This window comes from Pecten maximus, chromosome 14, assembly GCF_902652985.1.
Source record: "Pecten maximus chromosome 14, xPecMax1.1, whole genome shotgun sequence".
Taxonomy (NCBI): domain Eukaryota; kingdom Metazoa; phylum Mollusca; class Bivalvia; order Pectinida; family Pectinidae; genus Pecten; species Pecten maximus.
The window spans coordinates 26,386,773-26,413,372 of record NC_047028.1 but is presented as its reverse complement, the minus strand read 5'-3'; the positions used below and the strand labels follow the sequence as shown (position 1 = coordinate 26,413,372).

Below are 26,600 nucleotides of genomic sequence, written 5' to 3'. Positions count from 1 at the left end.
AGCTTAATATGCATGACAATCCATCTTCATCTATATATACACCCCTCTTTAAAGAACGGAGGAAACTTGTAAAATGCAATATTGAAGATAATTGGAATCGCACATGGTGGAATTAGCGGAAACCAAAAGTTCACGCACAAAGTCGATTCATCTGAAGAGTCTTAAATACAGCCATTAATTATCAACGAAAAACGCTAACCAATTAGTCATCTGGTTTTCTATGAAGGCATTTGCCAAGTGTTACAAATGATAACTGGTATCAGTCAAGATTATGCCATTCCATATCCTACACGTGTAAAGGAAACAAGTGACTCCAGTATAGAACCTTTAATTTTCACAGCGGGCTTTTAGTGTTCGGTTCAGATAAGAATTTCTGAGGTTCGTTAATACCATCCTTGAAGATTGGTTGACCTTGCTTGGATTTTTCAAGGCTATGTGTATAAGTGACTTTAGTAGATATATTAAGAGAACCATCAGTCCATTAAGGTGGCCTTGAGTAAATTTTTTAAAAGTTGTAAATAACCTTGACTAGTATTTTCAGGTGTGTGTGATAATTAGCTTGGGACTATTATATATCTGTTCAATATATGTTATGCGATGCATACATCTGTATGAATACTGTATAATTATATAAACGCATATGATTGCTGTATTTTTCAGTGAGTTATAGACTGAAATGAATTTTTGTGTATTTTCTTGTAATTAAATACGATTTGTTGGTGGATATCATAAGATTATAATGAAATATGAAAAAATTGCATATTATCTTTGTAGACAATAAATATAGATCAAATTTGTCTTTGTAGATGTTAGGAAAAGTATAGGTTTTCTGCTATGATATAGATAAGATTTGTCTTAATAGATGTTAGGAAAATAACAGGTTTTCTGCAATATTTCCGAACAGTTTTGATTAGTTGACAAAGATGATTTTTAATTTATTTCTATTTCATACAAGACTTTTAAAACTTTTTTTTTTCATTTTGAATTGTTACTTTTTTGCTAATATGAACAACTCTAAAGACTCATTTAAAACATTTTCCTTTTAATGGAATTTTAGAAAGATCTGCTATATATCATAGTTACATAATAGAATTTTCTATCTTTCCTTGGGTTAGACTATTGTTTCTATATATCATAGAGGTTCAAGCTTTTAACTTGGTGTTGCCAGTGTCATAATGAGATTATTTAAAACGCTATCACCAGCAACGGTTGAAACAATGTTCCTTCCAGACCAATTCCTAGCTGGATAAATGTCAGATGTATACCCAAGGGTGAAGTATAAACTGACATGATATGCAGAATTTTAGTCGAGAGTGAAAATGTTCCCAAGGTTTTATTTAATACTGCTAGATTATTTCTTGATGCCTTATAATTCTGTCCCATTATCTAATAACAATGGATGTTCCGAGGCTTTCCTGGAATTTTCAAAAAGTCAAAGGTGTCCAAACTTATGTTGTTACTGTCAATGATGGTACAAATATAGAGGAAATTGAATGGTTTTCGGTTCATTATAAGATATATGTCAAATGTATGACAGATTATCAATATTTCTAACGAGTGCAAGGCTTGCATTAAAATTATCTGTACATTTGTCATACGAGTGAAAAATATATTATATTGGCTGGAAAGCCATTCAATTTCCTATTTATTTCATTTTTAAAGGTGAATAGGGAAAAAAAGAATCGATATGTTGGAAAAAAGTGGGAATTAGTAGCATACATATTCTTTGATATTGTACAGAAAACTGATGTAGGATATGTCACCAGCCTTCTATAAAGACTCATGACTGCTCCAGTATCCCAAAACCTGACAGTGCGGTGATAAGTACTCACGTTTAGTGGCTTCACATATACATTGCGGGGTTTGGGATCAAAGAGACCGCTCTCTGACACCCTGCGGGATTATATACAAGCTTGTGAGGAACGAGTTCTAACCAAGGGAGATAACTTCCCTGATTTTGGTTACAATATCGTATCCTTCAGATGTGTAATGAGCTTGACAAGACAGCGCCATTTTGAATAGGCTGTTCAATGCAATTTCGGTGTTTGTTGTTGTTACATCAGTTTTACTTACATAATTGCTGTCAAATGAGTATTTCATCGAAAACTGCAATTTATTTTTAGAAGTGCAGCAAAATAACCACTAATACTGGGTATTCTATCTTCGCTTCGTTTGGTTCTGAAACAGAAAAAAATTGGCATATTTCAATGCGATGAATAGAAAGCACCATTCTGATTGGTCAAAAAACAAAAGTTATATCATCACAAGGATTCTGATTGGTCAAAAAAACAAATATTATATCACAACAAGGATTCTGATTGGTCAAAAAACAAAAGTTATATCATCACAGGAATTCTGATTGGTCAAAAAAAACAAAAGTTTTATCATTACAGGGATTCTGATTATCAAAAGTGGCTGCCATTTGGAATTTTGAATTTTGGCAGTTGAACTTAGTTATCATAATTTCGCTATGGATTTTTAGCATTAAGGAAAATAGTTTTTGTCTTTGTCTCTTGTTGTGCACATTCAATTTTGGGACTGGTCAGAAGAAGAAAAGTGCAGTTATATTTTGGCCATAACACTATCAATAGAACAGAATTATTAGGAGGAAAGAAAAGTACAGAAAAGGTTCAAACTAAAATATCCCCAATAAACATCATAGGATTGGTCGACACAAGGAATCCTCTGGGACCTTTTGTTTAATACAAGAATACATGTCAGTATCTTTTTGGACTGTAAAAGGAACAGGTCTGTGTGGCTTTTAAGTGTTAAATATGGTCTGTGTCACTTAGCTGAAGGCATGTGCTTCTTCTTGCTCAGAAGGTAGCGCTGTGGATTATCACACTAGAGGCCGGGGTCGCACTTGACAGGAATAGTTTTTTCCCTATTTCACAAGTTCTATGTAATCTTCAGTTGTGAAAGATTTGATTTAGTTTATTCTGGGTTGGAAAAAAATTACGGAAATGGAAAATTACGGAAATAGGTGGGGGAGGGGCCAATGTCAGTGTCAGGGATACATAGCATTATCATTATATACAAGCATGGACACTGTCAATTGTAGTTTAGAGTCAAGGTCACTATATAAATGTCAACTGATGATCATCATTTTCTACAATTACATATATGTGTGGCCTCCTTGTCTCCTGTGGTCTAGATATTAGTGGTGATAATGTCATATGATAGGAATTATGTCATGGTAATTTGACAGCAACTTTTTTCTATTGTCTCAATGTGATGTCTAAAAAACATTTCATAACATGTTAGTGGTCTCTCTGCAATTGTCACATTATAGTATTGTGGATTGGTAGGGTTTCTTAGCTGGTAAATTATGTATATATAATCATAAAGTTGAACTGAAAACTGAAAGTGAAACATAATATTCCTGTGCATTCAAACTGTTTTCTTCAGATTTTGAATTTGAACTTTGACTGAATAAGATATTTCTATTTCATTAAGGCAGGAGCAGAGATGTTTGTTTTTTGGTTTTGTTTTTGTTTTAATTTCAATGAGATGGCCTATTTGGTGTAGCTTAGATTCAACCTATAACTTATAAATATATAATATTACTGGCCACTGTGGTAAAGTATCGCCCCAACTGGGCCAACCGTACTGTCGGGGTAAAAAGGTAAAAAAAAATTCTATTATTCTATAAATACAGATAATTTTCATTGTTAGATAATGATGATCATATACCCCACCAATAGATACATAATAGAGTCTGTGTATTGTCTGCTAATAATGCATATCCACCCATATATCTATCACAACAGTAAAAACTAATTATACCAATCTACCACAAATCATTGTACTCTAATAGGTTTTTTTCACATCTGGGTTTAAATTTTTTTTAAGTAGCTTTAAGGACATAATTTACGTTAATTGGTGTTTTATGAAATAGGGAAGTGAAATTTACCATTTAACCTTATCCTGTAAATGATTTTTCTACCATTGGAACCAAACAAAAGAAAATTGATTGTTCCTACTGTTATTTTATGAATGGGGAATATCACCAGGGTGTCCAATTAGAGAACCAAATCTGTATACCCTATTTATAATAGTGAATCAGTCTATATCAATAACATGTAAAGGCTATATGTCACAAATAGGGGAGGGGAAAGTACTCTTACAGTTAAATTAATCGCCCGATCAAAGTTAATGATTAACTGAGATTTAAGAATTGATAACCGTTAGGGCACGACGAGTTTGGTACTCAATAGGGCGTGACGGATTTGAATGACTTTTGATAATGTATTATAATTTGACTAGTGTCTAAGACCATTTATCCTTATTATGATCAGAGACTAACAGTATCATTGACCAAGTGTTAGTAGGATTATCCACTGTGAGATGTATTACCGAACTGAGACTACAACGACACCCCACGACACCCCACGGAGAATGAATGGCTCCTTGCCTAGCTATTTTTTCTACAGTGTTGTATTCGACAGAAGTCTTACAGCTCCTTTCATTTGTCTTTATATTACTGCCCATGCCAAACGTTACAGTAAATCTTCTTGGAGAATGTATATTGTTTTGTTTAACTGTGAACATGTTTAAGAAAATTCAGTTTTAAATAATTACTAGTGAGAAAAAACAGGTACTATTTAATGATGATTAAAATTTCTTGAAAATTTATGTCAGATACATGCCATAGAAGTTACCCGCACACATGTAACTGTTGATGTAATGTACCTACATATTAGGAATCACTACCTTTTACTAAATTATGAATTTTATTAGACTGATCACATTATAAGAGTTCATTATATAAGCAAGCAATTGCCCTGTAGTATTGTCACCAAGGAGATTGACCTTAAAGTTCTTTAAACAGAAGGAATATTTGCCAGGTGGTTAGTGTCCTGAGTTCCTGTCCACCCTGACAGACATTTTATAGTGCTATCACTCTGAAATGACATATATCTGGAGACTGTAGCCCGGCACCCATACATGGTTACATTAAACTTAAAATGGGTTGTTATCTAGTCTTTACAGCAAATATAAAGCAGAGAGAAATAAGTGTCGGCAGGCCAGGGGACACAACTCATGACCTTCCTTGCCATAAGGCAGCTGCTGAAATTCCGGGGCTAAAATAGAGATACTGTTAAACAGAACAAAATAATATATTTATAAAAAAAAACAACACTTATAGGACATTACAGTAGAACATTATATGGCTACAATGACAAACAGACAGGGTCACTTGATAGAGTTAAAATATATAGCAAAAGTGTGTTAGGGGAATGGTCGCTAGGCGCAGAGGTCTCCTAATAGAGATGGTCGCTTAATAGAGTTAAAATATATAGCAAATGTGCAGGGGGAGGGAGGGGGGGAATAATTCGAATGGTTGCTTAGAACAGAGGTCGCCTAATAGAGATGTTCGCTTTAACAGATTTGATTGTACAATCATACAAATGTTGTTGACATGTTTTTATCAGGGGTATCTTAACAAACATTCCGCGATCAGTATGCTGTGCACTATCCCTACAGAACTATGCATGTAGTTACATAAAGCTCTTCCCAGATTTTATCTTGTCATGTGATATTGTAAGAAGGGCGGCAGATATAGCTACCGCATTGATTGACATAGTCATTGGTCCTACCGTTGCATATTCCTCTTCTTCTTTTTTCACCCTTTTTTTTTTAGAGAGCAACTCTGAGAATAATGTAGGTTGTATTTGAAAGGGAAATATGTCAAGGTACGAAAAATGTCATTCTAGATCAATTAAGAGAGCAAAATCTGTCTCATCATTCTGATGAGTTCAAGCAAGTGCACTTCAATTGTTAATGTATAATGTTTTGAATCTACTCACTGTTTCAAAATATTCCTTCAAAATATTATTAGTCACTTAATATAGTTATTTTTTCGAAAAAAATTCCTATGTTTTTAAGTTCTTTTCTGTGTTCACGCACATGAACTTAATAGGTATCACTTAAAGATATCCTATTTACCTGCAGTAAAGTAGTTAAGCTAACTAGGCTTTCGTTAAGGTAGCTTGCCCTAAGGTAGAGATACCTATTCATAGTTCGTAAGATCTAGACTGCCTATGTTAAAGGCAGGCATCAAGTTTCTCCATCTTGTTTACAATTATCTGATCAAGATGCAGACAGTGGACAATATCTTCTACCAAATTAACAAAAACAAAAGACGCCCCGACTTGTCTAGTCACCAATGTTTCTGTAAACACCTACGAGCTATCGCCAATTGTTTTCTTTCAGTAGGCCATTCTTTATCTAGTTTTTGTTTTGAATAGAAAATACTTTAAAGATTCCACAGGTATATGTTTTTTTCCGTGTGATGTTCCCTTTATGAACTTAACTTCGTAAATATTGTAATTTAGCCATGTATCTTTCTCTTTTGGAAATTTTCTCCAAACTATGCCCCATTTTCATCAAAATTCCTTAACTAAAGGATATCCCTTAACTTAAATGTTTCCATACGAAAGCATTACTGAATTTTAGGAAAGTTCCTTATATGAGATTTTTTCCCTTTAAATCAACATTGTTTTGATTTAAATATTTCATTTACAAATATACAAATGGGATCAGACACCAGTTTAAAACGTACAATCCTTCTTCTCCCTTAAAACATAGATTATTAGATATACATATGACCGCAAATATTTAAGAAACAATAATGGAAAAAATTCAAAACTTATTGTACCCGCCTGTCTGTATAAAATGTATGTTCATATGCAATAGTGTTATATATGTACATTACATTGTATAATTAAATTGAAATTCAATTTATAACATAGGGAGCGTAAGAAATGTACATCATTCATTCATTGAATATTATGACGGAAGCAATGCTTTTAAGCGTTAATGAAACTGGAACTAGCAGAGGTCTTAAATTGGTTTGTATGTGAGGAATGAAGTTTCCTATAATGTCTTTTAAACTTAGACTGATCGCTTCTATATGTTCAGGATCAGATTTTATATCTGAGAAGTCTTGATAAAGAACGATGAGCCTGACAGATGTTGTAATAGGATCTAAAGAGAATATGTTGTTTAAGATTGATGATGGTGATCGAAATAGTCTTCAGCAATAATTTTCTTCAATTTAGGTGCTAGCAAAATGCTTTTAAATGTATTTAATTTTGAGGGTGTTTAATATCATAAGGATATAAAATGAATTAGCCACAACACATTGTAGACAAGTGAATATGGGTGAAGTACAGTATTGATTGTGTTAATTTCGATTCTGCATACTTAATGAAATTGAAAGTGTCAGGATCGTAATGTCAATTAGCTTGTTTATCATATTCCTTTCGTTTTAAAAGAGATGATTTTAATTAGAAACAAGCAATTTATGGTGTGAAAAGATATATAGCAAGATAAAAATAGTAACAATATTATAGAGTTGAGAGAAGGTAATGGAGTAATTGAAATGCCATGTAATGTCAGGAAGTCAGTTTATGATGTAGATATATTCCTGTATCAGGAAAATGGCAATCTTACTGTCGGTTATGTTTCCTGTCTATTGGCTGGTGTGTCTGTCCTCTGTCAGTCTGGTGTGTCTGTCCTCTGTCAGTCTGGTATGTCTGTCCTCTGTCAGTCTGGTGTGTCTGTCCTCTGTCAGTCTGGTGTGTCTGTCCTCTGTCAGTCTGGTGTGTCTGTCTGTCAGTCTGATGTGTCTGTCAGTCTGGTGTGTCTGTCCTCTGTCAGTCTGGTGTGTCTGTCTGTCAGTCTGATGTGTCTGTCAGTCTGGTGTGTCTGTCCTCTGTCAGTCTGGTGTGTCTGTCCTCTGTCAGTCTGACGTGTCTGTCCTCTGTCAGTCTGGTGTGTCTGTCTGTCAGTCTGATGTGTCTGTCCTCTGTCAGTTTGGTGTGTCTGTACTATGTCAGTCTGGTGTGTCTGTCTGTCAGTCTGATGTGTCTGTCAGTCTGGTGTGTCTGTCCTCTGTCAGTCTGGTGTGTCTGTCCTCTGTCAGTCTGGTGTGTCTGTCCTCTGTCAGTCTGGTGTGTCTGTCCTCTGTCAGTCTGGTGTGTCTGTCCTCTGTCAGTCTGGTGTGTCTGTCCTCTGTCAGTCTGATGTGTCTGTCCTCTGTCAGTCTGATGTGTCTGTCCTCTGTCAGTCTGGTGTGTCTCTGTCCTCTGTCAGTCTGGTGTGTCTGTCCTCTGTCAGTCTGGTGTGTCTGTCAGTCTGATGTGTCTGTCAGTCTGATGTGTCTGTCCTCTGTCAGTCTGGTGTGTCTGTCCTCTGTCAGTCTGATGTGTCTGTCCTCTGTCAGTCTGGTGTGTCTGTCCTCTGTCAGTCTGGTGTGTCTATCCTCTGTCAGTCTGGTTTGTCTGTACTATGTCAGTCTGGTTATCTGTCCTCTATCAGTTTGTTGTTTGTCCTTTGTCTACATTTTCAAGGTTGTATGCATTTATCTGTGTATTTTTATCTGATTCCCAATTTAGTTTCTGTTTCTCAGTCTTGATAAATGGCATGAAACAAATTCAAGATAAAGCCTTCAATGGATATCAATGCCAAATATAAAAAAGAGTTGTCACGTGAAGAACATTTTGTGAAAGATGTGACTTTTTCCAACAATCAAGATCTGTGAATTGTGACTATTGTCAGTATTAATCATTTATCAAGTGTGCAAGAGTTCGGTTACCAGACAGTGACAGACATTCACTGTTAATATTACCCCTCCTTTAGCTAAATAATGTATTCATTTTGTGTCTGCAGATTGAGGGCTGCATATCAAAAGTCGCAGATAAAGGAGTCATCATAATTGGTTACTTAATCATTCTATTATCTTCATTCTGATAAATTGGAAGATGATGAATCTCGGGAGAATTGAACTTGTGTTATATTATATAAGGCTGATGATAATTAACTTTCTACTTGGACTTGTCAAATGTATCATCTTGTGTTTTTGTAATCAAAATACAAAATGTGATATCTCATGTCTCAGCTATCTTAATGTGTTATTTGTCACTCATTGTTTCTTGTATCTGGTGTCTTGTGTCTCTTGTCTGGTGTCTTTTGTCTTGTTTCTGGTGTCTTGAAATTGTGTCTCATCTCTCTTGTCTCTGTGTCTTGTGTCTCATCTCTTGTTTCTCATCTCTGATTTTTCTCTGGTGTATTGTGTCACATCTCTCTTGTCTCTGGTGTATTGTGTCTCATCTGTCTCTTGAGTCTGATATCTTGTCTCATTTCTCTCTTGTGTCTTGTGTCACATCTCTCTTGTCTCGGGTGTATTGTGTCTCATCTCTCTCTTGTCTTTGGTGTATTGTGTCTCATCTGTCTCTTGAGTCTGATATCTTTTGTCTCATTTCTCTCTTGTGTCCTGTGTCTCATTTTCCTTGTCTCTGGTGTCTTGTGTCTCATCTCTCTCTTGTCTTTGGTGTATTGTGTCTCATCTGTCTCTTGAGTCTGATATCTTTTGTCTCATCTGGTGTCTCTTGTCTCTGGTGTCTTGTCTCTCATCTTTCTTGTCTCTGGTGTCTTGTGTCTCATCTGTCTCTTGTCTCTGGTATCTTGTCTCTCATCTGGTGTCTCTTGTCTCTGGTGTCTTGTCTCTCATCTTTCTTGTCTCTGGTGTCTTGTGTCTCATCTGTCTCTTGTGTCTGGTGTCTTGTGACAGTTGTCTTATGTCAGCTGTCCTGTACTTTTTTAGTCTGGCATCTTGTACCAAATAAAGCCTATTAGCTTATCAAAGGACACTAGTGCCTGTGGTTATGGAGGGATAGGTAGTACCATCATTTTTATCCAGCTATTAACACATGCCTTGTAATACGCCCACTCTATCTATTACTCTTCAGTTAATGTACCAACAAATGTTATTTCCTTGTGAGGGTCCACTCATTGGCTTTGCTGTAATTTAGTAGGATTGATTTCTAATTAAACCAGAAGATATTCAAATTATGATTGAATCTTCAGCAAACATTATAAGTAAGATTTTATATACAGAAATCATTTAATGTTTAGTTTAGTGTATAGATTGCCATTTTTCTTTTCTTATTCTCGTCTGTTAATAGAAAAAAAAAAATAAGCCAAAAACAAAGTTCTCATGGTGTACAAAATCTGATATGGAAATTACCATTATTCTTCTATACTTTATCTTATCAAATTTTTTAAAAAAAGTTTCAAACCATGTAATACAGTTCAATACATGTGTGTTCATTTTACAATTGTAATTTAGGTCAATGTTCACTTGATATCGTAGATTTAACAGATATGCAGGTTCCGTGCACCCAGTAACTTAGAGCCTCAATAATAGCACAGACTGCAGCTCCAAATAGCAAGGGTGAAGGTTATTTAGATTTTAGCGTGGATAAAATGACTATCAGAGGATCGGTTTACAATGATTCAGGCGTCAGTTTGAAATGTGAAACTTGATTAGACAACCATAATGGTGGAATCCTGATACATTTGAGTAATGATTGGCAAGATTAAATTAATGATCAGTCTAAATTGAAGTTGTCATTTTTTTTTCCTGTTTGGATTTCTGTCAGGTTGATTACAATTAATTAAAATAAAGTTGGTTTTTTTTGTCATTTTATAGGGACTAGTCCACTTCAAGGAGTCAGATGATTTTAAAGTCCTGCTGAATATCACTGCACCCTCTATTGACAAGGCCTATGCTGTTCACTCACATATGGTTGCTGACAAGGGGAGACTACTCATTCAAGTGGTAGGAATTGTTCCAAAGAAGAAACACTGATGGACTAAATGTGTTTTTATTCAGTTTATATATTTTGTATAATTTCTTAATTCATTGAAAATAAACAACAATGCTACATGTATCATAGACAGCAGAATCGCTTAATTCATCAATATCCTCACTAATCAAATAGATTTATAGAGTTTGGTTTAAAGTTTCTTTAATTTCATTTCAAGCATATTCAATATATGATAAGCAAGATGATAATGGAAATAAAAACAAGTCACAGACACTTATGTTTTGTCTATATGTATATACATGTACTTATAACTGAATATTAACCAATCAGATTCAGTGATTGTTTTTGCTCCATTTGATTACTGTGTTAGAATCATTTGCTTGATTTGAATTTATTCATTCCTTTGAAATCTTCAAATTTTGAAACTGGATTTTTACAGATCTCTTTCTTCATTGCTATTTGTAAGGTATTATTCAAATTAAACTCATGCTTCCTTTTAAAACACATTTGATAAATAATATATATCCGATCAGCAATACAATTTATGGTCTAATGAATAAAAAAACTATGGTTCGGACCTCGTTTTCGTAAAGTCAATGTTGTCATTGAAAAACTTTTAGAAACACCAGGTATCCAAGTATATTTAATATACAATTTACACTTATGGACCTTAATATTTACTTCAAGTTAAGCACGGGCCTGGCTTGTTTCAAAGGTATGTGAACATTTCGAATAAGGGTAATGTCTTGCGCTATTCCATAAAAATCCTCACTCTGTCGTAAACATATTTGTTAACAAAGTTTTCGCAACATCCATGAATCCTCTTTATTGTGGTCTAGATGTGGTCAACTTGTTTCAACCAAAAGGTAGTTGTCAACAGCTTCGAGTGGAACTGCCAGATTATGACTAGGGTAAAGCCTGACTGTATGTTCTGTATTTTTCCAGTACGAAGAGCCTTCCGCGGCACGAGTCATCAGTCTCGGATGGATTTTCCTCTTGGTAGGCATAGCGACTTGTTTGGTCGCCACACTGGCTGTCCTGTACGCAGTATGGTGGTACTGTAGTAAAAAGTATATTGACATCGAACAAGACAACCTTCGACATGGCAATGTCATGTATCGCGCCAGGAACAGCATGCATCTCTCTGCGACACAGGCGGAGGAGATCATGTTATCGCGGGGGGACGACGAGCATGATGGCTTTCCGATTGACGATCCCCTCAGAGGAGTCCCAGAACTGCCAGAACAGGAGGAAGCAGAGGCTTTAGAGATGGTCAGTTCATCATTCAAGAAAGTTTTAATTATATAGGCTTACTGTTTTCATTTATATCCCCTGTATAGTACCAAACTCCTGCAATGAAATTATATTGGTGTTACTGGAATCAGGGCATCAATGTGCATGTCCTTCTATCGAGGGAAGTTTGTTAATAGTAATACTTTTTATTCTCTCAAATAAAAGCACTTAATCACTAGTCATCCACCTCTGGATCACAAGTTTGAAACCCATGTGGGGCAGTTACCTGATACTGCCCTAAGGCCAGTGGGTTTTTTTTCTCCGGGTACTCCAGCTTTCCTCCACCTCCAAAACCGGGCACTTCTTTAAATAACCCTGGCTGTTAACATGACATCTAACAAAATACACCAAACCAAACCAAGTCTGAAATTTTGTTACTCAAGGGAGATAACCAATGTCCTATCCAGGAAGCTACATGTATACATTTCAATGAGTAGACCTTTGAAAAAATCCTGATAAAGTTCTGTGGAAATTTATTTTCTCTTTCGTTAACTTTATTTCTGTATCATGTGTTTTGCAGGAAGAACTACAGGCTACAGAAAAGCATGCAATCGATGGCGATAGTGACAATGACTATGAGAAACGGGTTGCCAAGAAACGTCTTCAGGCCCAAGCTAGAAAGATACACAAAGATTATTATAAGAAGGATATAGCTAGACGCAAGAGACATCCTTCCCTGAATGACCCTCCCTCTTATGACGCTGTGATGGAGTATCCGAATGAATCAAGTGACGATTCAGATGAATCGCCAGAACATGACACGAGTAACCGACGGTTACTACCAACAATAGAAGGTTCTGACACATCATTAGGTGACAGGACCTATCAGAACGTGTACCGGGACGGCGCTATTACAACATTCCGAACATTAGACACACACATTCCTGTTGCACATTCAGACGGTGACCTCACCCTGGCAAACTTGGCAAGTCGTAGAGGGCGACACCTGCCCCGGCTTGCAAAGGGCATGGTGACGCCACCCGTTGCTATGTCGGAAGAATTAGCGCGGGGACCATCTTTCCCCAGAACTGACAGCACTACTGTTGGTAGGGATAGCAAAGAGAATATGGCCACCCGCGAAGATAGTAATGCCTCTCCCTTCAGAGTGACGGCTGTCGTACACCAAACCACACCGCAGTCTCCAGAACACGCTGGGTCACGTCCAGGAAGTACAACCGGGTCACGCCCTGGGAGTACAACCGGGTCACGCCCTGGAAGTGTGATAGGGTCAAGGCCAGGCAGTGGTAAGGGGTCACGACCTGGGAGTAGTACTGGTTCAAGAGTTGGCAGTAACTCTCAGCTTAGACCAGCATATGCTACAATAAGCCAGGCCCATACAGTGTCAACCATGGACTCTGGCATCTACACAATGGAGAAGAATCCCATGGACATCCCTTTGACAAGCTTTAAGAGTCGTGGACCTCCCCCGCCCATCCCTGTCAAACCCCCTGTTGTACCTCCTCAAAGAAATACACCAGGTGGGTTTAAATTCTTATAGTTTTGTGTTCCGACATAAACATCATCATCAATATATTTTTAAGGATTTTTCATTTCTTCCAAATGTTGTCTCAGGTGCTTGATGTTTAATTTGGCAATTATTTAACACTAATATTCCAAATTTGTACCTTTAAGTTTCAGGTGCCCGAAGTCCACCAGCATCTGAAGCACAGGACTTATACCAATATGGTAAATTGGAGAATTCTGGCAACCCATACCCTCCATCATTGATGACGTCTGATAGCTTGATGAGCCCTGGTGGTCATCGCTTCAGTTTAATGAGTGAGAAAACCTTCTCCCTTTATGGCAGCAGCTGAGATTTTTGATGCTAACCAACAACAACGGGACAAGGATTTTGACGAGGAAGACAGTGAATCTGATATCGAGGTGGAAATTCCACCACTGGGAGATTCTGATGCAGATATTCTATCTGACGCAAGTCTGCCTCTTCCTAGTCCCCCAGCCTTTATCCGACCTCAGGGATCTAATTACACATTTGATGGAAGTCCGATTAGCCCTGCTGCCAGGAAATTCCTGTACGGAGACAGTCTCCATGGTATCTCAGCCATGTCTCCCGCCTTTGATGACTGGGATGATATGAGAGGTAGGTCATTTAGAGACACTGCAATAAATAACTAATGGATTTTCAGAATTTAAATTTGAAATTTTTTTTTATTTTAATTTTTTTTTGCGTTAAATAAAACGTTATAAAATCAGTTACTATCATAGTAATCACCTCATACATTGTACACATACAGTGTTACAAGACAACAGATCTAACATAAATCAACGATAAAACAAGAAAATATTTGTCTATTTGCCTTATTCAACCACTAAGTATTTATGCTGATAACGGTCTCTTTATCTGACGTAATCAGGTCTCTATCACTACCATTCTGAGTTCTTTCTTTTGAATGCAATGCTTACATGTAACCATGGATTATTTTTGCACAGATTTCACCTGGTGAGTTTTCAATTCACAGTGAAACAATAAGACCTTGGCTCTCTTACATTATGATATATTACAGTGAAACCTGACTTCACCAACTATTGACTTAAAGAACATCCTGTATTAACTGACCATATCCACCAGATCAACAGTATGCTCCACTGTCGTTACTGACACAGACTTTACTGACCACTGACTATACTGACCACTGACTATACTGACCACTGACTTTACTGACCACTGACTATACTGACCACTGACTTTACTGACCACTGACTATACTGACCACTGACTTTACTGACCACTGACTATACTGACCACTGACTATACTGACCACTGACTTTACTGACCACTGACTATACTGACCACTGACTTTAACGACATCCTGTATCATCTGACCATATTCATTGGAAAGGCATCAACCTTCTCTGTCACTGATGACACTGACTTTACTGACAAACTGTCTTTTCTGACACATTGACTGGGTCCCACAGTGTGTCGGTAAAGTCAGGTTTCACTGTCATTGCTGACACTGACTTTACTGACACACTGTCTTTTCCGACACATTGACTGGGTCCCTGTGTGTGTGTCGGTAAAGTCAGGTTTCACTGTAACAGGTTAATTAGTATCCGTTAAGTTGTTGATTTGGTAATCTGCTGTCTTACTTCCTCTAAAAACCATCTTAAAATGTTATCTCACTGACTTCAGGACACTAGCGATCTAATTAAGGGGGCAGATTCTGGTTTTTCACTGGTATGTCTGTATTGAATATACTTTACACAAGTTTGAATGTCAGAGTTATTGGTGAAATGTCATAGGTTGATGTTATTTAGAATAGAATCAGTGAATCATTACAGATATATTTGTGTTTTATATACAGACCCTGAAGCATTTAACATTCCCTCAAACGCGTTTACGTTGCGTTTGCGTTCCTTTCGTTTTGTTTCGTTTGCGCTTCGTTTCGTCGAGCGTTTTTCGTTTGCGTTTGCGTTTTGCGCTCATTTCCGTTCGTTTGCGTTTAGTTGCCTTTGCGTTTGCGTGCGTTTGCGTTTTGCGTTTCCTTTCGTTTGCGTTTCGTCTGCCGGATGTAATTCCCTGTTAGAATTGACAACAGTTGAGTACGCATGCGCGTGTAAAACTAAAAGTGGAGCCAGCTGCTGGGTGTGGCACGACGATTATCCGTGTTCGGGAAAGCCTCGATATATATATTTTAGCTACCTGTACTTACTTACCGTGAGTGCCGCTGTTGTCCTTTTAATTCATTATGGATTCATCGCTGTGTTGATGGTTAATTGACGGAATTGGGAAAATATTAGTCTTAATCTTAGTGAACAAGTTATTTGTTTTGACATAAATATAATACTTTTACAATTTTCTTGTTTCAGCAGAGACATATATATTGTGTATATATGTCTCTGGTTTCAGGTATCCCATGGCTGTAATACGATTGCAGAAAATCGGACCAAATTTCTAACCAGTTGCTGCAGCTTTCTTACTTGTGTACGGCCTGAGCGAATCTGGCTATTTATCACTTTTGATAAATACTTTATACCTATATCCGTTAACATATTTTGACATATTTACCCAGTAGCGTTCTAATAAATTTCCAAATACGCAGACATATATATATTACATGTACATGTATACTTTGCTAATATAATGGGACACATCAGAGACTCAATTTACGCCCGTAAACAGTTGTGTATCGTACAATATTTTTGTTGAATACAACGAGATACACATTAAATCACACATTTTTATATCGTGTACAGTAGCAGATTGACAACTTTCTGAACAGCAGGTATACATAGTGTAACATTTTGACGATTTTCTAAATATAACTAACTTCTCATCAACAAGATCATTGACATGTAATTAGTGTCATCTTGACAAGCAGAGGTTGTGTATTGTAACTAACTAGGGCAGTGGCAACATCAGATTCTTTCAACAAAAACATGGTGCATGAATTTTTGCTTCTTATGAAATTTTCTCTAAACAAATGGACGACGGACATCCAAACGGTAACAAATTCAGGCTGTACCGTGGATAATTAAAGTAGTGGATATCCATGGCAAGGACACAACGTCATACATCGACCCCCCAAACAAAAATCAAATTAAAAATATCTGTCGAAAGTAACAGTGTTAAATATTATCTTATATTTTTGTATTATTTTGGACCAACGATGTATAACTTAATATCAATGATACGTAAGGTGCTGATATCGAGTCTACTGTGTGTTTAATTAATAAGCATCTTGAGTATTTGTTTGCTCCAAGCCCGGTCCCGTACCTGTACCCGAATCAGATCTAACAGTTTGATAAGGGCTGGAGGCGTTGGTTAGACAGGTACTCTACTTACCTGTCAAGCACTCGTGTTCTGTCAAGACATTATCCACGGGTGGCCCAATTAGCCATGTGCAGGTGTCGGGTATATGTCCGGTAGACATTCCGTTCTGACCAAATGTAATTTTGATAGAGTTGGCGCTTTCGTAAATGCAGCAAGTTATTTATATAACCTCGAATATGATATATAATTGTTAGTTTGGTATTATTTGTAAAAGGGGGTAATTTTACATCCATATCAGACGATTCACTATTAAAATGGGGAACATTATACAACTCACAAATATAATGGTTCTATTTTGCGACATCGATCATATTATACTCGCAAAATGCACCATGTTTATTATCAATTAACAAAGAAGATCAGCAAGTTAATATGTGTTCTGGTGTTTTTATGTTCTATCCGTCCGTGGGTCCAAGTTTTTAATCTTGATTGAAATTCATAGAAAATCTAGATTTTACCAGAGACCTATATCTATTATATAGGTCTCTGATTTAACTGTGACTGAAAACTGACGTACAATGAACATCGATACATTAAGACATTCACGATGATATTTACAGCTAGCAAAGCTATAATATTGATTAAATCCAATACGACTAATTTAACAGATGACGGGTATCCTTTCCAACTCGTATCCGTCAACCTATAAAGATGTGGCCACATTTACTCACAAAAATAACAACGTCTGGGTAACTTGTTCCTATTATTTTCAGATTTGGAATATACATGTATTTCAGTTTTTGACACAGCTATCAAATCATTGTTTTAGATGACACATGCCCAGTCAATATCAAACAACAATGTATTTATGTGCAAGTTATTCATCTGACCGAAATTACATTGTGACTGCTTCCACTCCTTCTACATATTATCTATTTAACAGGTTTTACGTCCTCTGTACTACAACCTCACGATCTTTCAACTGACGAAATTATGAAAACATCCTCTTGCTAGTCATGGGTTAATCCAAATTTCTACTTCTAGAATTCTTTCGAGAATTCTATATCCCTGATATATGATTTTACATATTATTACCTAAAATAAAATAACCTTTTGGTTCCCATTCTTTTATATTGGTCTGGAGCTACCACAATTATATCACATATTATTTAGTCTGTAGCAGACCTGTCAAGTTCTCATGAACAAAATGCAGGTCATTACTCATAAAAATGCAGGTCATAGCACTCCAATGCAGGTCATTGCGCGTAACGGCATTTCACTTGAAATAAATACAATAAAACTGAAATAATTTATCAACATGTGTCATTTAATAAGCATTTCTATGCACACTTCATTCATTTTCATGAATGTTTTACATTGTAAGTTGTTGTAGCTGTTTTTGCCATCTTCAAAACATTGGTGGAAGGTTGGTAAATCAGCAATCAGTATTTCATTCCTTCAAAAATATTCATCTAAATTTAAAAGAATTATTTTTATAATTAATTGTGAACCACAAGCATTAAAATTTTAGTTTAACTATATTATTTTTCAAATCCGGAACTTTTGGTCCGGATTCCGTCTTCATTATTAGTTGCCAAATTGTACTTCCAGCAAGCATAAACAAAGATCGTTTTCACATGTTAAAACCTTTTGCTGTTGTCTTATAAGAACATTTATGCATAGATTGCAGTAAGTTAACTCTGTGCATCACTATTTCATACTTCAGATGCAGTTTCTATTATTTTTATCAGCATAAATGTCCTTAAAATGTCTTTGAACTGAATGTGCCTCTGGCGACCTAGTTTCCTCGGCTTTAGAATTTTCATTTCAGACACGAAAATAAAGTAGTTTCAATAGCTAATTGTTACGTTTTTAATATATTTCAATATATCCAATTCCACTACAATAATTCTTCTAAATCACATATAACACGGGATTCTGGAAATCCAACATGAACGTTAACATAGAGACAATATTTTTTTCATTTGCCCAGGGCAAGTACACCAACATTTTTCACTTGCCCGAACTCAAAAACTACTTGTACCGGGCGTCGGGCAAGTGGATTTTTACACCCCTGAATTTAGTATTAACACTTGCCTGTGCAAGCCTTCGTACACGCCATTTTTGTTGTTGTTGGATTATCTGTTCCTACGCGTCAAAGAAAAAATCCGAGGTAGCTCGAACGAAAACGAGATCTTACTGAAATGCGGGAGATTCAAAACACCCGTGGGGTGCTATTTCTGTCTGCGGGTTATAGACCGATTTTCCGGGAGTGACCCGCAAAATGCGGGGCACTTGACAGGTCTGCTGTAGTGATATAACAAATTATTGTATCAAGAAAATTGTCAAAATATCACACGATACATATACTGTTATATTATAAAATATATACATAGTTCAACTACATCATATATGAACCGAAAGAAACCGCAAAATGAACTGTAAAAGGAAATATAACGAAAACGAAAGTGAGAGATTGTGATGTCACAACTCGTAGGTGATCGCAATATGGCAGGCGTAAAAACGCCTCCATAAAAATAGTCGTACGATATGTTTGTTCTGTTCTGTTGAATGAATTATTAGAATGTGACCCACTATTGTATATATACGTCCCGTTATAAAGAGAAAGTTACCAACATGGACAATACAAGTACATCCCGTTTTCTTTATGTTTCACAAACCTATAAACATTCTAACGATACACATGTCTGTTTCTATTCAGGAAATTATCAAAATGGTCCATGATAATATGTGTCTCTGTACGATATTTACGTCCATTTGATTTCGAAAATAATCAAAATGTTACAAGATATCTGTACGTCCTGTTATATTATGAATATTGTCAAAATGTTACATATATATCAGTGTGTATGTGTGTGTTTAAATCAAACAAGATAGCCAGGCTCGCTAGATACAGGTAAGACAACTGCATCTGATTGGATTTTCTGCAGATGTATTTCAGCCACGGGATACCTGAAACAAGAAAATTGAAACACTGTGATATATACGTAAAACAAATATAACATTATGAATTTGCTCACCAAGACAATTATTTGTCCGGGCAGGCCAGTTAAACAGGATTTTAAAGTCAAGCAGACGTGTGGCTACATTGTAGATGAAAATATATACTTCCATCATTTATTAGAACGTCAACACATTATCATTTTATTTCTTGTTCATTTTAATACATTTTACTATGACTATTGACTATACATTGTACACGTACATGTACATATACCGACTAAAGTACGCCATCGTCTGATTGTGTACGGTAGTACGTGTGTAGTCTTGTTTAATTAATAATCGAACAGGTAACAGCATCACATGTGTTACGAAAAAGTCCATGTACATGTAGCAACTATATAACATGCAGTAACCAATCAGGAACGATCCTCGTCTCTCGGGCCTTGACTGACACACTGGTCTTCAGAGCGTTACCAATGAAAAAGTTACGCACGGACAGTCTGATCGGGGAGTGACATCCACGGGAACTGATTAATATTATGAAAAATCCAAAGAAATAATATGATTGTAGACTTATATTTCCTGAAGATAGGGAAAAAGGGATAAAAGTTACTGCAGTACTCTTCATGTATTTTTACAAATTTTCAGTGAATTACTGACTTCGCGAGATACAAGTAGGAAGTTAAAAAAAAAAGACCCGTTTATTACTTTTAATGCTACTTTCTCCATGTCTTAAAAAGGTTCAGAGAAGAATTATCCAAATGTTTCTGATGTGTTTTGACCTCATATTTATAATTTTATTATTTTTCCCCGTAAAATGCAGATGCAAAATCACACACTATCCGATTAGATTTTCAGTAGTGCCGCGAAATATATTAAGATAGTGTTTTGGAATAGTAATATATATGTGCAAAACGATAATATGTTATATGAGACGACTTTCAGTTGTAAAAGAAAAATTGAAATGATAACGATATCCGTAGAATCCAAGCACCGATATTATTTGTAAGTGCCGGATCTCTTAACGACCGGACTCCGGATCGGTAACTACGATGAAGATTTGCTTTTCCGGTCTCATTCATTTGGTTTTTCGTTTTGCGCTTTGCGTTTGCGTTTATCGTCGAGCGTTTTCCGTTTTGCGTTTTGCGTTTTGCGTTTACGGAAACGCGTTTTTCGTTTTTCGTTGAGCGTTTTGCATTTGCGTTTAGTAGCGTTTGCGTTTGGTTTTCCCAATTCGTTTTGCGTTTCGTCCGCGTTTGGAGGGAACGTTAAACGCTTCAGGGTCTGTAACACCCTCTAGTACCTTATTCTTATCGGTCCTTAAGCTAGGTAGGAACCGGGTAGGACTATAGGATTATGTTTTGTCCATCCATCCTTCCATTTTGTCTTGGCTCTGTCTCATACAATATCACTGGAGCTTATTCTTGGTGTAAAAGTGTGTCATGTACCAAAGTAGGTCGCTCTGACCTACATTTTGACCTTTGATCTACATGTCATATGACCTTACCCTTTACAGGTGGACGATTGATAGCTGCTACAGCCTCCCCTACTAATACGTTAGACAAGCACTTCGTGTTCCCTCCTCCGCAACAATCCCAGGACTCCGGGATGTCAGACGGGCCAGATATGTCCAGCTTCAATGACAATAACGGCACCTCGACACCTCCACCCCTCCCGCCTCCGAATCCGGTCAGTATGCATATTAGGGACATTATGTTTGATAGTTGTATAATTTATGGATATTGTACAATATATTATTTGACAGCAAAACAAATTAGATTCATCATATTTTGATTAACTGAAGTTGGAGAAAATTCAATTTCAAAACAGGAACTAAATCATGCAGTTTGAAGACACTATTTGACAGTAAAAATAATATAAGATTCATCATTTTTTGATTAATTGAAATAGAAGAAAATTCTATTTCAAAACAGAAACTAAATCATGAAGCTTTAAGACACAATATCTTTGGAATATTTATTTTATGATGATAAAACTCACATTTCATAGTACAATGTATACATCAACATTAATTAGGTTTTGCATGCAATTGTTTCTTTGAAAATAACATTTTTGAGGGAAGCATTCTTAAAACCTACTTCTTAAATACATTTCTTTTAAAATATTTTCAGCAATAAAAAATTGAAAAATTAAAAGTAATTTTGACAATTTTCATACTTTTATCATCATCAACCAATTTATTAAAAATGTTTGAAACAGGTACCAAGGAGTATTTCAGACATGCAGGGAAATCACATCAATCTACAGGCCCCACCCACTAAAAACCCGAAAACATACCACTCCCCACATCGATACTCCACTTCCCGCGAGGAGGGCCGATCCCCTCACCATCTTCATCCAGAAGGGAGGGAGTATGCAGAACAGAACGGCCACCGTGAACGACAGCGCCAACTCTCGGGAGGGAAACCTGGTAGAGGAAGGGGAGGAAAACCTCTTTTAGGACCTAAAGTGTAAGTATTATTCTCAGAACTCATATGAAATCCTCGGGAACATGACATGAACTAGGGCGTAAACTTAACTACCTTTCTCCGGAATCATTCTAAATGTCGAGCAGGGAATGTTGGAAGGAGACATCAGTTGGAGAACTCTGACTACATGGCGTCCCCGGGTATAGGGACTTCCTTTAGTCAAATTAAAGTTCGTAATTTTCTTTTCCAATACAACCCAGAAAAACACAGACTGGAGTTTGACTGAAGGTAACTTTGCTTAGGAAGAAAACAGTATTTTGGATCTCATTTGTCAACAATTTTCATGAGGAAGAAGGCTAGAAATGGTTGTAGAATAACAGGACAATCTGGGTTCAGGCTATTAGTAAAATCAGAGAGGGATCCACAACTGGAATTTAAGATCGATTATAAGAAGCATTTGCTACAATAAGGCAATTGAACCATACTAAACAGGAATAGTTCTGATATACATGTACTGTGTTTCAAGTAACTAATTCATCACCAGATTTTCAAGTTTTTAACAAATTTATTTTTAAAAGGTTTTCATAACAATTTTATCTTTGGAGGTTTGACAGAAAAAATGTATGTTTAGAAGCCTGACAGAAAAAAAATCATATTTAGATGTTTGAAGATATCACAGAAAAATGTATGCATGTATTCCAGTTTGCATCTGACAATGCTATCAACGTTCTGTGTACTGAGTGTTCTTGGTGGAGTCTATGCCAAAATGGCCGAGCCTGAAACAGAGGTTTATATGACGGTGTACGCCCCACGAAACTTTCTGGCTGCCCATCGCATCAACGTCTTCTTCAACCAGGACAAAAAAGCAGATATTGAGGCATCACCATTCAACGTGCAGCCCTATGGTAAGGTGTTGCTAAATGAAATCATTTTTCAATGGATTTTCACTGATTATTTGTGATATTAATTTTTTGGGATATTGATAATGATGAGATTGATTAATATTAATTTACACTGTGTGTTTAATGAATGATGAGCCAAAGTTTCTGATATCAATGTTTTTAGTGGAAATAGATTTGTTCATTCATGTAACAGTGCTCACAACTTAGACAATGATCCAGATTTCTTTTTCTTTTTCCAGTGGCGTCTGATCCCATTCTGTGGCGGATGAACTCGTCTCTGTGTGTGAGAAATAAGTGTGCACAGGGGTGTGATGAGAACACAGGTCGCTGTATTTGTAAAAAGGGCTACAAGCTTGATAAGGATGGAAACTGTAAAGGTAATCATATATGTTTGTGTGTAAAACTTCGGGACCAATCCAAATCTCCCTGCAATAAAACTTGTGTTGAGGGACCTCTTCTGTCATTACAATAGAACCTGTCTTTTGAGACCTCTCTTTTGTCACTGTAGTAGAACCTGTCTTGAGATATCTCTTATGTTACTTCATTAGAACCTGTCTAGAGAGACCACTCTTCTCTCACTACAGTAGAACCTGTCTAGAGAGACCACCCTTATATCACTACAGTAGAACCTGTCTGGAGAGACCACTCTTATATCACTACAGTAGAACCTGTCTTGAGAGACCACTCTTCTGTCACTACAGTAGAACCTGTCTTGAGAAACCACTCTAATATCACTACAGTAGAACCTGTCTGGAGAGACCACTCTTATATCACTACAGAAGAACCTGTCTGGAGAGACCACCCCTCTCCCGTCAATTAAGTAGAACCTCTCTAGAGAGTCCATCTTGTCTTTCTCTGACATATATTTCTTGAGATACTAACTCTTTTAAAGAAAAATTGTCAAAGAAACAAGTTACAAAAAAAAAGAAACAACCTTTATCTAGAGAACTGCATTCACAAATACTTCTATTATTGGACAGTTATCTCCCTTGTAATGAAATGTTTTAAGAACATTTTTTTGTTTTTTTTTGTGACATGAAACTGAAGTATTGTTGTGTTTTCATGTAGATGTCAACGAGTGTCATGAAATGACCTTCCGATGTCACAAGGATGCCGGCTGTCTGAACAGTAAGGGATCGTATGACTGTCGATGTAGTTATCCATTCTTTGGCGATGGGAAGTACTGTGAAGGTAGGTGAAACAAGATTTAGGATTTAATTATACAGTTCCAGGTGTACAAAATAAACAAATAACATGATATTAGATAGCAAAAGCATTTATCAGAGATGTAGGATATCTCAGTTCAGTATTTCAGAGGGGTGTTGGCCTATTGTGTTAACCTAGTCTTTTGATCTTCCAGTAAAAGTTGAATCACCAAGATTGGAGCGATTATTCTCTCTGGACTTCATGGGTGCATATGCACAAAAATAGTATTGAATTAATAAATTATATGATATAACATTGGAAGGGAGGGGGTAGAGAGGTTCCATGTCTCTGACCATACCTGTAGTACAGCTGTATTAGAAGGTTAAGCAGTGTGACACGATCACACAGTTCTGTACAAGACATATTAACCTCATATGGATGTGTCCCAACGAGAAATTTTAATTTTTTTTGTAGAATGTACAAAGGGGTGCCCAGAAAACATGTGGGAAGTACAAGGCTGTACAAGCACACAGTCAAAGATCTGTCGAGGTGAGTGATGCTGACATAGAGTGTCGACATCAGTAGCCGTCCCGTGTTGTGTTCGTGGTCGTCCTGTGGAATGAATCCAAGCTCTTTGTCAAATATCTTGCATTTCACTGTCTTAAATCTTCATTATATGTGTCATTTTGTCATGCGATAAAATTAAACTGCAAAGTAATATTGTACTGATGTGCCTATTTGTCATATAATTAAACTTAACAACTTATAATTAAACTATAACAACTTAATATTGGACTGTATCATTGAATGTGTTTATTAATTCTTAATAGAACTAAATCTTCTGATAAACTCTTCTGTATGTAATATAGTTAACATGTGGCAATTTTCACATGATGGTGACATTTTTGGTAAAACTCTACAAAACATATATAATGGGCCTCCAGCAGTGATATTCCTTTCTGTTAAATGAACAAACCATGAAGTTCACAAAAAAAATAGGTAATTGACCCCAAAGTGTAACTGAATCATGAAATGGGATGATTTTGATATCAAATTAAAAACAAAATTTTCTGTGTCATATAATTTTTTTAAGATCAGAAAGACCTCTAATAATTTACAATTAATTTGAAATTGAATTTTTTTTTTTTTTTTTTTTTGCAAATGTATAAATTTTTGCAACCTGGAATAAAGTTATTTGGTTGATATGAAGGATATTTGTTGAAATGAAGATAATTAGTAAATTTAAAATTTTAACATAGTAACTGTTTTCGATCCCACTGTTTTGTCAGAATCACATGTTTTGTCTTGTGTGATATTGTCATTATTTATATTGTCGTTATCAACACCATGTCATTATTTAATTGATTTTGTTTGTATCAATAATAAAAGAATCATAATTTAATTAAAAAAATTATGGATATAACAGATGTATTTTAAATTCATATAGCAACTGTTGTATTGACATCTCGGTTCAATAGAATTGATAAATTGTTTCAATAACTCCTTTTACATGTCTTTTACAGAAATTTAATTTTGACATTTGTAGATGACTTGCATGTGATTATTTAGTTTTATAATTCATTGTGAGTTTTAAATTGACTTACTTATAGAACAGCTCAGACAATTTTTTTATGCAACAGAGATGCCTTAATAACATAATTATATATATTTTTTTTTTAAAGATCACTGTCATTTCAATTCTGATAAGTCTAAATTGACACACTTTTGATTGTTTGAATAAGGATGGGCTTATTAGCATGGCATATATCAGGCTCCTCATTACTGTGTAAGCATGGCAACACAAATTTTCTTTGTTCATTGTGCTATAAATTTGTTAATGTTCGAAAAGAAACATGCGTATGATATTTCATGTTATGTGATTGTGAAATTTTCAGAAAATTTTACGATGACTTTATAACATATCACTGCTACAATTAATTTTCTGCATTTGGCTATTTCTTAAATTTGTCCCAAAATATCGGGGTTTATTTATTTTATTTTAAAGAATAATTAGATTTGAAAGAAATTCTATGGGATTTTTTTTTTTTTTTTTTGTCATTTTTTAATCTATGAAAAACCAAAATGTTGGCTACTTTTGTAATATCAAAATCTGTCAAAAAATATTATAAGCCCTAATGAGGGGAGAAAATCAAGTTATTTTGGAAATTCTGTTGCTTCAATCAAATTTGTCTGATACCTGATGCAGCCTGGTGAGCACTTTATAATTTAAGCTTAACTTTTTATTTTGTTTTTGTATTTCCCTTAGCCTGCACAAAAGTGTGTGTCGATGGCTTCTACTTGCTGAGTCCCTGCCACACAAACAATGACATCACCTGTAGGAGTAAGTAACCATGGGGGGATATAACTCTCAATTTTTCCTAAACAGGAAAGATAACTCCTAATAATCAATATCTACAGCTACATTATAATTTGCTCCATTATGCAAAGGTAAGAAATATATATATGTGCAAGGGGAGATAACTGATGTTAGGATTAATATATAAAGGAAAGCACA

General features: G+C 35.9%; 1 protein-coding gene across 1 annotated transcript in view; it reads left to right on the top strand.

Moving 5' to 3' along the window:
- The window catches only part of LOC117343012, a 77,218-nt gene that overhangs the window by 29,401 nt on the left and 21,217 nt on the right, over positions 1–26,600 (top strand). The window contains 12 exon segments of the mRNA XM_033905337.1: positions 10,499–10,627; positions 11,562–11,888; positions 12,430–13,387; positions 13,542–13,720; positions 13,722–14,010; positions 21,125–21,297; positions 21,829–22,079; positions 22,740–22,942; positions 23,179–23,316; positions 24,008–24,130; positions 24,560–24,634; positions 26,352–26,426. Coding sequence (XP_033761228.1) covers positions 10,499–10,627; positions 11,562–11,888; positions 12,430–13,387; positions 13,542–13,720; positions 13,722–14,010; positions 21,125–21,297; positions 21,829–22,079; positions 22,740–22,942; positions 23,179–23,316; positions 24,008–24,130; positions 24,560–24,634; positions 26,352–26,426 — 2,920 coding nt within the window.